This window comes from Athene cunicularia (assembly GCF_003259725.1).
Source record: "Athene cunicularia isolate RWA chromosome 8 unlocalized genomic scaffold, athCun1 chr8_part1, whole genome shotgun sequence".
In the NCBI taxonomy this organism is placed as follows: domain Eukaryota; kingdom Metazoa; phylum Chordata; class Aves; order Strigiformes; family Strigidae; genus Athene; species Athene cunicularia.
This window is the reverse complement of record NW_020799109.1, coordinates 11051321-11064531: the sequence shown is the minus strand read 5'-3', so window position 1 is coordinate 11064531 and position 13211 is coordinate 11051321. Positions and strand designations below refer to the sequence as shown.

The 13211-nt window shown below is 39.1% G+C and overlaps 1 protein-coding gene across 1 annotated transcript in view; it reads right to left on the bottom strand.

Annotated features, from left to right (window-relative positions):
• Positions 1 to 13211, bottom strand: part of EIF2B3 (eukaryotic translation initiation factor 2B subunit gamma) — a 129061-nt gene that overhangs the window by 69576 nt on the left and 46274 nt on the right. Inside the window, exons 6-7 of the mRNA XM_026854061.1 lie at positions 12457 to 12616; positions 6756 to 6867 (exon numbers count right to left, since the gene is read on the bottom strand). Coding sequence (XP_026709862.1) covers positions 6756 to 6867; positions 12457 to 12616 — 272 coding nt within the window. The remainder of the gene's footprint in view (positions 1 to 6755; positions 6868 to 12456; positions 12617 to 13211) is intronic.

The following is a 13211-nucleotide window of genomic DNA, read 5'->3' as shown; positions in this document are numbered from 1 at the left end:
CCCCCCCCCCCCCCCCATATTCCACATTGGCTGATAAATTCCCCAACGGCGGGTGTTAACTAACTCCACATTCCAGTCTGCTCTGCGTCATGGAGTTCCACATCCCGCTGATGAGGAACACATGGTGGACATGTGGTAGGGGAGAGCCTGACAGCGCTCACACAAGTAGGGATAACTCCTCTGACCTTTGGCTTTTTTTCTCTCTGTGCCATCCCAACCACACAATAAGGAGTCTGTGCCCCTCTGTCACGTACTGGTCATTCTGGGATCACTGGACACAAGCTGAAACCTTAAGATTTCAACAGGCAGCTATACTGAATACATGCTAAAAAGATATGTTGAAAGCAAATAATTGATCATTTTGAATATCTCCCCTAACCAGAATATTCAGAGGAATCTTCAGATCATACAGGTTACATCTGGATCAACTGGGCGAAATATGTTGCAAAACCCACCAGTGATGGCTACAGTTCCCATCAACTCTGAAATAAAATAACTCACAGCCCTGCTAAAAAATACAGTGGCAACTGTATTAAAGTATTAAGACATCTTTCTAAAACGAACAGACCATTTGTCATCTTTTCAAGACCCAAGCCTAACTTAGAGGAACAATGAGATTCAACTTCAGTGTTGTCCAACCTGATGACTCATCTGGAGCACTGCATTTACTAAGTCACATGGACTTGAGGGCATCCAAGCAATACAGTCATCCCTTCCTCCTTTGAAACCTCTGAAAAGTAAAACCGAATCATGGGCTAAGTGCTGGTCTGAGACCACAGCAGACAGACAAATGACTAATGACAATCCATGCAACATACATTTACTGACGATTTAAAACCAAATGCTGAGCCTCACGCTCTCTGCTTTTAGTCTTATGCATACTGTAACACTGGCAAGAATCTTGCAGTAAAATTACATCTTTTGCCAGTAAGTCTTTCTATAGCTACACTCAATAGAAGTTCCTGCTAATATCCCAGATTCTAAGATTCATGACCTCTTACCTGTACAAGCTGTCAAGACAAGACGTGACCTTTCTTTTATAAATAGGACCTGGATATGCTGTACATTCCTTTCAACCCCCCACAATGAATGGATAAAATAACATGACAGCAGCAAAACAATAAAATCCCATGGAAGCAATAGTATTAAAATCAGTAATAGCGGTATGTTCTTTAAAATATCAAGTCAACATCTCACTATCTGCTTTGATAGTATGTTCATGTTTATTGTAAAAGTATAATAAAAGCACCAAATTAAAATGGTTTCCTTACATTTGGCTACATCCATTTTAGAAACAATAAATCATTTTTAAAATACTGGATTTCTGAAGTTACAGGCTACACTCGTCCCCAACATATTTAGAGAAAAGCAAAGTAAGTTGAGCAAAGTTTAAAGGCATAATAAAAAGGGCAAACTTTCTGTGAAAATTAATGCCTTTTAGTCACAGCAGCTACTCCTAGTGAACTGAGAAACTTCTAAACAGGATGGAAGACCTTCAAGTGCATCTTGAGAACATCTACTCCCAACTCATGGCTCAAACAACTCACAAACCAGTATCTTTTTTGAAATGTTCAGCAGAACCCTCTTTTGTAAAGAAATATGATTAAAGCTACACCAACATTTTTAAAGTGTGGTTATAGTCTGAGAAGTTAGTGTGTAAAAATCACACCCTCTTATTCAATAGACCTAGTTCCCCTGTTTTGATTCAGTCAGATCCGCTTGCTTTACTGGATAAAATAACTTTTTACAACTTTCTAAATTCCTACTAGTACTGTGAAACCAATTCAGTTCTGGGAAGGGGAACCAGATTCTTTTCCGGCTTGTGCATCTGCAAAAGGATTATTACCTAAATCAACACATACAATTTCTATTTTTGAGATGGAGGAGCCAAAAAGAACTTATTTTCTGGATGCTTGTCAGAAAATTTTATTTTTATTTATGAAAAGAGCAGATCTGGAATAACAGGGAAGACATGAAGATCTATGCATCACTAAAGTCACATTTTAGAGAAAAAAAAAAAAAATAGTCAACACCTTTCCATGGCATTCCTCAAAATATCACTTGAATGCAAAGGAAACTTAGTAACAAGAGTTTGCTAACAGTGAAAACTACTGATTTTTCCCACACAGGAACACCACCAGAGCTAATACATTTACATTCATCCTGTAGACAGCTGAGCCCAGCAGAGTTTTGGCGCCCTGGTCTGCTCTGAGTTGCTCCTCATGGTTTTCCTACTGAGTTAGGTTATTGTATCCCTGCCTTCCCTGCCAGTGGCACCTTGTGGGGACCACTCCCCACAAGTAAAAGTAAAGCACAAAGTAAAAAGAAACAAGTTATCAAAGTCCTGCTGTTTAATCTATTAAAAGTAATGCAACTCATTTTGACATGTGGCTTATGAAGTACTCGACCATATATCCAGCTGGAGGCAAGCTGGAGATGGTGGCCCCCTTCACCTGCACAACTGGATCTAGAAGAGGACATCTGCCCATGACCTAGTTGAGGATGCTTTACACAGTGGACCTCTACCAGTGTTATTCTCGACCTCTCTCATGGAAGGAAATTTTGAAAGGAAAAAAACAAAAAACACCATAGGAGTGGCAGAGTATTTCAGAGATGCCAATTTCCTAAGGAGTGCAGTTTTAGAGAACAGAAACACTAAGGAAGTTGCAGTGTGTTTATATATGATCCACTTATTTAAAACAAATTATCAGTGGAAAAAAAAAAAAAAGGCAATATCCCAAGGCAATAGAAAGGAAATCAAGTGTATCAAAGCTATTCCTGAACTCCTATTACCTACCCACTTGGCAACGCTGACTTTTAAAATTATATTACACCATTCATTTTTACTCTCATGATGCAAGGGGAAAAGGAAGAAAAAACTCCCCCACCTCACCCCCCTCTTTTTATTAAAATATCTTAAAAACAGATCTGTATTGTTACTTCAAGGTTACTAATGTTAGTACTGTATATATTTATAGATGAGGTATTCCTTTCTGTCTGAAGCACATGAGGTAATAAGTAGCTGGAATTGTCACAGTGATTTATTAACATATTCTCCAGGAGAAGCCCTGCACCTGCGCCTGTGCAGACAGAACACCCACGAAGGCTGAACTCACCCTTACAAGGCCCACAAGATCTTAAAAGGAAATGCTCCAAATTTAGACCTGCTCCAACAGGTGTCTTTTACTGTCTCACTTTGCATGACCATAAATATCAGAGGTGGAGCAAAAAGCTCCCCGTCCATTGTAATCGTGCTTTGAAAACAAATACCTTTACCCCCCCTGAAAGCAAAGGCAGCAGCCATGGAATTCTCATCATTTCCTCACTCCTTCATCCTGCCAAGACCCAAGTCAGAGAGATGTCACCGGCAAAAGCAGGCTCCAGGGATGAGCACATAACTTTATCTTTTTTCCCTTCAAAGGGCCCTAAGCTAGCAGCGAAGCTTCCCCAAACTGTATTTCTTTCATTTTAGTATCTCATCTTGCAGCTATTTGCCAAAGTGAATGACACACACAGGCTGTTCATGGCTTTTTATAAGCTCCCATTACCCAAACAGGGAATCATTTCCTTGAAAATGCTTTCCCCAGCAGCATTAGTCTCTCTAGGCACCACCAATAAATTTGTCTCCTGGCCCATCCTGATGCACACCAAAACATGCCTGGATGGATGTATTTGTTACTGTTTTGCACTTGTTTACTGGAGGGAGGATGCTACCTGCGGGACTCTTGTCATCAGGGTGATTAACAGTACAGGAAGGAAAAAAAAAAAAAAGGACAATTTTAACAGCTGGACAATTTTTCAGGCCTGCTCTGGCAAGCAAAGGAGCAAAGTCCAGAATCTTTCCTGTGGTGTAACAAGGAGAGGCATTCTCAAAACCAAAATGGCTATCCACAACTCACAAAACCCCAAAACCAAATCAAAACAACAAATCTGGAAAAGAAATCCTAATCAAACTGAGAAAGAGAATAACAGGTTACACCATGAACTTAGAAATCCTATTAAAATGTTTCATTCTGTAACACTTCCGTTATTACAAAATGCCTGAGTCAAGAGCAAATAAATATTTAATACTCAACAGGTACTCAGGAAAATATGTGTTTTCCCCCGTCCCTCCCCACCAGCTGCTCTTTTATGGCAGGAAAGTGAAGAGCGTGAAATCCAATGATAGGAAGAAGGCAAAGGTCAGGAAAAAGGTTTTTCTTCAAGGATTTAAATTAGCGTTCTACAGCTTTGGATGTTTTGTCAACACAACTTCCCTCCTGTGAGGAGGGGAAGCCAAAGGTCCTTTGAACCATTTCTGTATGGGACCTAGATTTTTACCAGTAACAAGATTCCTAGCTTTAAAGAAAAGTTCATCTTCCCTCTTCCCATTCCTTTCACCACTCCCTCCCTGTCCCTCCTTCCATCCCTCTCCTTAAAAAGGAAGAGAAAAAGAAAATAAAAAAAGAGCAAAACAAGCACTGAAGGAGTTCTAGAGTTCATATAACAAGACCACTGTAGCCCTTCAAAGGGACCATTAAAAGCAAAACAAACAAAAGCAACACCCTCAAGATGTCTATTGTATTTTACAGAGGAACAAATGACTGTACTGGAAATTCTTCCATCTTGCCACAAAGTCTGTTATTTCATCAAAACAAAGTCCAGAGATCAAGAAACAGCCAACATGGTAGCTGAAAGTCAGTCACTTCAAGTGATCCATGAATAAAACAAGATTGGGCTTGCTCTTTTTTTTCCCCCTCCTTGTTTTACTATGATGTATTAAAAAAAAGACTTCAAAGATTGTTTAAGCGTCACTTTTGTTTCTCACATGAGAAAGTCAGGGCTTGAGCAGGTCTAGACAACACAGTGGTTAAAACATCAGTAGCTGCCAACACTTTGTCTTCCTAGAGCTCCCACAGTTGTTGCTGCCCTGGAATTGCCTCATTTGAAAATATTTGACAATTTCCATATACTGTTTTGCTTCCCTCAGAGCTTCTCCAAGATGGCGGCTGTAAAAGAGAGAGCACATGAGCATCCACAGCAGGCAGTTTCAATGTCAGAGGCTTACCCAGGTGGATACTGGCCCAATGTTTCTGCCTGATTCTTCAAAGCACCTTTTTCTTTTTTTTCTTTCTTTTTAACAGTTAGGTCTTCTCTCTTTGTGCTCCTAGAGTATCCTATCGTCTATGGGTTTTACTTGGAGGATGGCTATGAAAGTTAATATTAACTTTCATAGCTATGCATATGGAAATGTAAAAAAGGAGACATACAGATTTTTATCCCATCACTACATTTACTAAATCCCAAACAGTAATGCTCAAGAAGATCTGCTGAAGACAATGTAACTGAACAGGTGCTCTTGAAGGCAAGTGTGGCCTGCAGAATAAAGCCTGATTTGATTAATTTAGCCATAGGGTAACAGGAATGAAAATCCTCTGGTTAGATGAACCTGTAAAATCAGAGGTCAACTAAGATCACACGTTACAGCAATTTTTAAGTCATTATACCATAGCCACCCACTAGAGCTAGGAGAAAGCCACAGAGACAAGCCCATCACTAACAGTAGATAAATATTCCTCCCTAGCCCAAAATAGATCTATTAGTCTTTGCACAAAAGCACAGAATGCAACAGTGCTGAATTTCTTACACTATGCAGATCAGCTGCTGTGTATGTATAGTAGGCTTGCCTGCAGCTTAGTCCCTGCCATGTCCGGGGAAAAAAAAAACAGAAGAGAGCAAGTAGGGACATGCTGGGACAGGCTCTTTCCATCACAGCAGTTAAGACGACTCACTCTTGACCACCCTCCTTCTAGGGTAATCTTTCAACTTGGGCAGAAGGGGGTCATCTTTCCATGGGCACACAGCACATCCCTCGTATCTGATAGCGGGATGTTCAGGGAAAGATTACACCTAGCTGTGCCCTACAGCATACACCAGAACCATTTTCACAGAAGAGATTTATCTGAGAGCAAACCCCAAATGTCCGCATCCTTGACTTGTAAGGTCCACATGGATGAACTTCCCTGCTCTCAGATGGCTGCCCCAAAGGTGTCTAATCTCACAGAAGTGAAAGTCTGACTGTCTGTCCTCTCAAGGAGCCAGCAGAGCTTTCCACTGAACAGGGCAGACAATGTGTGTCTGAGAAGACTAAATTCACTGTATGGAAAAGCATAAAGAGCAACACACCATCTTTCCTTCTTCTACTAATGGATATGAATTACACTGTGCAGGAAGCTCAGCTAGCCTGGTGTATTTAACAAATTCATCCAAGTTCCCAGTGCAGTGTAATGGTGGATATAACAGAGATTCTCTAATGAATCTTTTTGGGCCTGGAAAGACAGCTGAGGTTTTGTGCCTTATATGCAGAGGAGTTTCATGAAATTCTAAGAGCCTCTCTCAGATACTCTATAAAACCATTTGGGACGCAGCCAATGAGATTAGCATTTCCTTTACAGACATATAGGTCTACCACACTTCTGAATCTCTGAATCCAAACTGTATCTGAACTATAGTGATACTGGCTTCATTTCAAGGAGAGTCACCTTTTCACTCACTGCTTTTCCTTCCCCGGAATTTTTCACAATGAAGGTATCAGACAAGCCTATTGACTGGTTGCAATGATGTAAAGAATAATAAAATACTGCTCCCTGAATATTGCAAAAGCTGCTTTTCCTCTTCCCTTCTCATCCTATTTTGTCTTTAACCATCACTTCTAGTCCACAGTTGGTTTTCCCCATCTCAAGTTCAGCTTCCATTACAAGGACTCATAAGCTTACTTCTGAAGGATGGATCTTTTAATGACAAGTTCTTCATCCAAGTCAGCTTCATTAGCCATGAAGAGCAATCTTTTTCCTGTGTCATCCACTCCAATGAAGTCACGCTGCTCCACTGAAGTAGAAAAATCAAACACAATCATTATATAACTCTGTCTTAATGCAGGCTGGAAAGACAAATGGGACCACCAACCACCCCCAAAATATGAAATACTAGGTTTCAGACTAACCCAGCAAATCAATGAATTTGCAGAAGTTATCCACAATATTTATCAACTTTTCAGTCAGTGTAGCTGATACATATAATGACATTCAAAACATCCTTTTTATGAATATGTCAACTACAGGTCCTGACATGCAACACTCCACTTTGAGCTGTGCTTTACTTCTCTTTTTTTTTTTTTCCCCCCTTCAAAAAACCTGCTACCTGAATTTACACAACAAACCTAAGGCAAACAGAGTTCTTCAAAATCCAACTGCTTCTTCCTCATCATAAATTACTCCACATTAGAATTAGGTGGTCTGGAGAGGATTATGATTTCAGTTAAGACATAACTACTTTGCAACTGATCTACTATTTCAGATAAATACTGATAGCAATAGAAAACCTAAATCACATACACAAACACACATAAAAGTATAGATTCTAAGATTCTTACCACTGATGTTTCTCGGTAGGTTAACTTGGTTTAAATACTTATAAAACTGCCAACAGAGAGAATACCTAATAGTCACATATATTATTGTGGCAATTCCCATCTGCAATTGGTGACTGTGCATCAGCGGTGACTTTGGTCTACCAAAATGTAAAGCATTTGTTTTTGAAGTTTTCCACAGCAACTGAATGTAGCTTATTTTAACTTTCACTTTGTAGTAAAAGTCATCACACTGGTAGCAACCATATACTGATCTTCACAGGAACACAGGCTATACAAGAATGCCATGGTACAGTTTTAACAAAAATGCTTTTCTCCCACTAAATATTATTATTTAGGGCCAAATTGACAAATATTCAAGCGCCTAACAGCACGTTCTATAAGTAGTTAATTCTCTAAGATCTTTTCTCAGCCAAACTATTTTTTACTCTGTTTTCCCTAGTTCAGCCCTATCCCTTATTTTACTTATACCAGTTCCTTCAGAGTTACCATAGCAATAACCACTATCAAAATAGAGTCAAATCCACATAGCTGTTGAAAGTTCTATTGGCAGTCTTTGATCCAAGTGATCAAGCAAGCATACCCTCTTCAGAAATCCCCCCATCCCTTCTCAGAAATTAATCATACAGCAAAGAAGTATAAAAATAGACCTGAACATGTAACACTATGACAAATTAAGTACAATTAGGATAAAGCTCACTTGCTGTAAAAATTCAGAAGATTTGAAAGCAGTGCTGATTCTCATGCTAAGGAGGGTGATGAAATTTGAGAGTAGGGGCTAATCACCCATCGCTACTGCCACCTAACTGGGGTCTCATGACAGCCTAGAAACACAACCGAGATTGATTATTCCACTGTCAAGGTACCAACACTTCTCAAAGTTCAGGTCATGGCTGCCCATCTCCTGACCATTGTTACAGTAACATAACATACTACATTGCTATAGCAAAGATCTAGGCAGTAAAAAAAGGGAAAAAGAAAACTTGATGAAAACAGGACCAGGTACATGACTGACATCAAACCCGTTTCTCTTACTTTTGTGGGTAGGTGAAGAAATGGACAGTGAAACCATGTGAGCATGCTATATTTTTTTTTGTAGCATATGACAGGTCAGGTTTTTCCCTGTACACTGGCAATAAATATCATCGCTTTTGTAATTTAGAAAAGACAGAACATATTACTAAAATAAATTACCTAGAGATACAAGAGTGTTGTTTCAAATAACGCTGGCATTAGTTAGTGAGTAAAAATAAATGGAAGAATGAATACATAACTAGTTTACAATACCCCTGCAAGGAAAGTATGAGAAAAATGGTAAAGCTGCAGTGATGGTAGCTAAAAAATTGTTTAAAGACTAAAAATGAAATGCAGGATGTGTTTTGTCTCCTCATGATAGATAAATAATGATTTGACACAACTACTGCAATTTATTAATTACCTTAGAAATTAGATCCCCATCAATTTTAAGGACTTTAATGACAAAGAAATCATGACATTACAAGAGAATGGAAGTTGAGCAATTCAGCGATGAGAAGAAATAATTTTCAGTCAGATTTTCTAAAATTTTTTTAATCAAACATAATTAATTGACACTTGGGAAAAAGACACCTTTGTTAAAGATTCAGTATCCCCACCCTTTCAATTAAAGGGAGAGAATTCACATGATGCAGCCTGCAAGACCACCAAGAGGTCTTCTGGCAAACACAGGGAATACCAGTGATGACATGCCTGCTGCTTTCAAGACAAGAAAAACAAGCAGGAAAGAGTCACCATTCCCATCTTTTCTGCCTTTCTTTATACACAGAAAGTTCAGGCACTTTTCCATTCAATCCCGTGGCAAGTCATCTTTAAGCACACATCTTCATTCTGGGTGTCTGAATTCCTGACACTGTTTATTTGGGTTACTACCATTCACTAGCACTCTGGGTTTTGTGGGGGGTTTGTTTTGTTTGTTTGTTTTGATTTTTTAAATTGACATGCCTCTTACTGATCAATTAAAAAAGCCAGTGAGATTATTACTGTCAATATTGACCCCCTAGATATAAAAGCCAATTAACTTTACTCTTTAGCTTGCAGTTGAGTTATGTCAAGCATGTCAGGAAACCATCAGTATGAATTTATAGCTGCTTAACACTGCAATTCATACTAATTTAAAAACTGTTCCTCATATCACAGTTCTTGAATGTTCATTAATATCCCAAAAGCAACAACTCTGTATCAGATTCCATGACACATACAAAACAGAAGTCTTGTTGTTCCCCAAAAAATGAATTAATTTGTAGGAACAGTGAAACAACAAATCTGCAAATATGTCTAGTGGCTTGTCATGACTAAGGATCCATTTTCTAATACTAACACTTGAACATTACAGTGCAAGTACATAGAAACATGTGTTTAGAGAAGGAGCTAATAGTGCCACATACTATGAAAAACTACCCAATACATTCATGTTAGTATCTTGTCTTCAGATGTTTATAAGCTTCAGCAAATTTTAACTGTTTGGGATGAAATTTTCAGTGCCAGGTACCTGCCTTAAGAGGAGCATTTGGAAAACTAGAGCAAAACCAGTTCAGCTACTTCTAAGGCTACAGAAATAAAGTGTTTAGCCTAAGCTTAAATGGCTAGGTGGCCCTTCCCTTGAAAAGCTCTGGCATTCCAGTTCTTCAGAGAAGACGCACAACATTCAGTAAGTGCTGCTGGCCTATGTATCAGGAATGTACTTTTTGCCATCAGACTCCATTTTAAATGTTTGAAAAACTGCAGTTTCACATGCTCTTTCAAGACTTCTACTTTTTGCTGCAAAAAATTCTGCATATTTTATTCTTAAGGAAAGGTTGTTTCAGTTCTTCAGCTCCTAGGACTGATTGAATAGCAGGTGTTGTCTAAGGTCTTTTGTACCATCAGGTGGTACAAGCAAAGCACACAAGCCATGAGCCTCCACAGCCATGCTGTGATGACTGCTCCAGGGGAAAGAGCTTCATCTGTTGTGGTTTTGCAACCTGTTTTTTAGAAGGAAATAAAACTCCTAAGCTCACAAGGGTGAGGGGGAAAAGCATAAAAATGAGGATTCTGCAAGACAGGCAGGAAGGGAAAGAAAACAGTCCCTGAAAACTGGTGGTAATTGGGACTGTCTGTCAAAGGACACTGGACCACAGAGATAGGAATCAGGAGAAAATAAAAAAAGGTGACTATGAGCAGATAAATAAAGTAGGTTGAGATGAGAAGTCAGAACTGGAACAGGGGATGGGACTGGTAGTGAAAGAAAAGAATAATGTAAGAGAAAGAGAGGCTGGACTCTTGACAATGATCCTTGAAGGAGAAGACTTGGCAAAGAAAATAAGAATGGAGGCTGGAGGTGGCAAGAAGCCAGCATGGGAAAAGAGAAAGGGGTGAGCCAGAACGATGTTGACAGAGTAGGGTGCAATCACTCTAGTAGAAATGGAAGTCAGGAGGTCTGGTGCTCCCTAAAATCTACTGTCCCTCTCCAGAACCTGAAGCACCCCCCAAAATTCCTCCCTCAGCAATCCCCTGATTTTAGTAAATCACTGAAAAAAGATCTGGTAGGGTTCATGTCTCATCTGAGGCAGTTCATAGAAATCGACTTACTAGTGCTATTCATGATAGCTCAAGTAGAGTAGTTCTGAGTAGGAGACCTTAGCATCCAGGCCCACAGAAAAACACTGTGGGTGTCAAAACACTTCCACATAGTGGAATTGTAATGTTTTCAAGTTTGGTTTTCTACAGATCTGAGAAATCATACACAAATTTTAACAAATGATGTAGAAAGAGTTATGCTGCAAAGTCAAGCACACAGACATTAAAAAACAAGCAAATTAAGAATGCATGTGTATCCTGACGTGTTTACATTTGCAAAGAATCTTCAGATGATCTTGTTTATCCTCACAGACCACCTCACCCCTACCCTGTGTGCTCAGAGCTCACTTACTGGGCAGTGCTATGATGTTTAACCACAGACCCATTAGTTTATAACTCCTGAATACTCAACTCTGTTGCTGTAGTACTGCTCTTGTTAATGTTTTTTGTGCCATTATCACTTAGATTGCCTTTTCAAAAACAGGGGAATTTAGAGCTGGTTGAAAGTCCAACTCCTAAATGCTTTCAGCCCTACTAACCTTACACTTTGCTCCAGAAAATCTTTTTATGCGGAGTCTAAGCACATTTTAAAAACACATTTCCTCCACTTTCAGACACACACATAGTCCAACTGTTGGCTTCCATTTCACTCCTCTCAAACAGTTTGAAGCTATGCTTTCTTATTCATATTACTGTAATGCCTCTGAGCTTTAATCATGGACCAGGACCCACTAAACTGGCAATAATCAAGCCTCAGCAATTTAACAGATATCATTAAAAGAAAATGAGAGGTATGGTATGGGAACAACTATATGGTATTTAGTACTTTTAGCATATAAGTAAAATGGGGATAATAGCCCTGCCCTGCCTTACAGCAGTGTTGTGAGAATAGATACATTAAAGATTACAAGGCACTAACTAAGATATTATGGTAAGAGGGACAAGATAAGCATCTAACCAAGTCCTTGAAATCAGTGGGAGTTTTGCCTAGCAAAAGGCTTCTGGATGTGATCTCAGAAGAGTAATTCAGTACATACCCTGAGAGGGGAGAATTTCTAGAGGCAGTTGTCACCCACCTAATGCTGGTCCCTACAGTCAGTGATAGAATTCCCAGCTATAATTTGGCTGATGCTTAGTGCTCTTGAAAAACCTAACGGTTTTAATGTTCATATGTAGCAAAAATTTAGAGTTTGATCCAAAACTCACTGAAGTCACCTGGAGCTTTTCCCTTAACTCTTGTGAGCTTTGGATCAGAGCCTACAAGATTACATGAGTCTAATACTTAATTCTGAGATGGAAAAAAACAAGTCACACCCCCACCAGGCAATCTGAGGAAAAAGAAGGTATCTGCACCTTTTTTATTTCTTTTACTTTGGGATTGATAACTAAACATATCATACATACCAGTGGTTTCTCTGTCATTTATTAATAAATATATGTTCCTATCTACATACCTGGCTTTTTTTTCCCTTTCTGTCCTGGTACCACTTCTGTGGGTTCATGAGTTTTCTTCATCAACATGGAAAGAGTAGCATCATGCGTCCGAAAGAGATCCACAACTTCATATAAATCAACATCTGTGATCAGATCGCAGCTCAACACCAAGACATCAGTCTGTCAAAGAAGAAAAACCCAAACCCTTCAGAGATACAAGTGACCACATATGGATTAGCATTTGAGGACTCAACAACAAACACACCCGTAACTTTTTTTTTTTCCCTTTTTACTTTAAACACAGGGTCTGCCATACTCTGCCAAAAATAGTTACTATTTTTACCAGTTCATTTTCTCAAGTCCTGGTGTTACTGAATTAGTTATTTGGTTCACACTTGATCCAGCTCTGGACCATAAAGAATGTGTGAGCATCTAAAGTGCCATCATCTGCTCCTGAGGGAAGGAACCAGGACACAGAAGCCACAGCTTTCAAGACTGGCATAAAATTCTGCAGTATTTACAACAGCTACTTTTATTTACATAATGATGTAGAAAAGAAATCTTTCTGAAGAAATCTTTTTAGCTGACTTTGCATCTGGCTACAAACCACTGGAAAAGATATTTAAACTATGTTATTTTATCGGGGAGAAAAAAAAGAGCAAAGACTATCTAGGATGTGATTTACTCAGTAATTGCACCACGATGGTGGGCTCAGTTTAGAAATACATTTCCTAAAACCAGCAATACCCTATATATAAAAAAAAAAAAAAAAAAG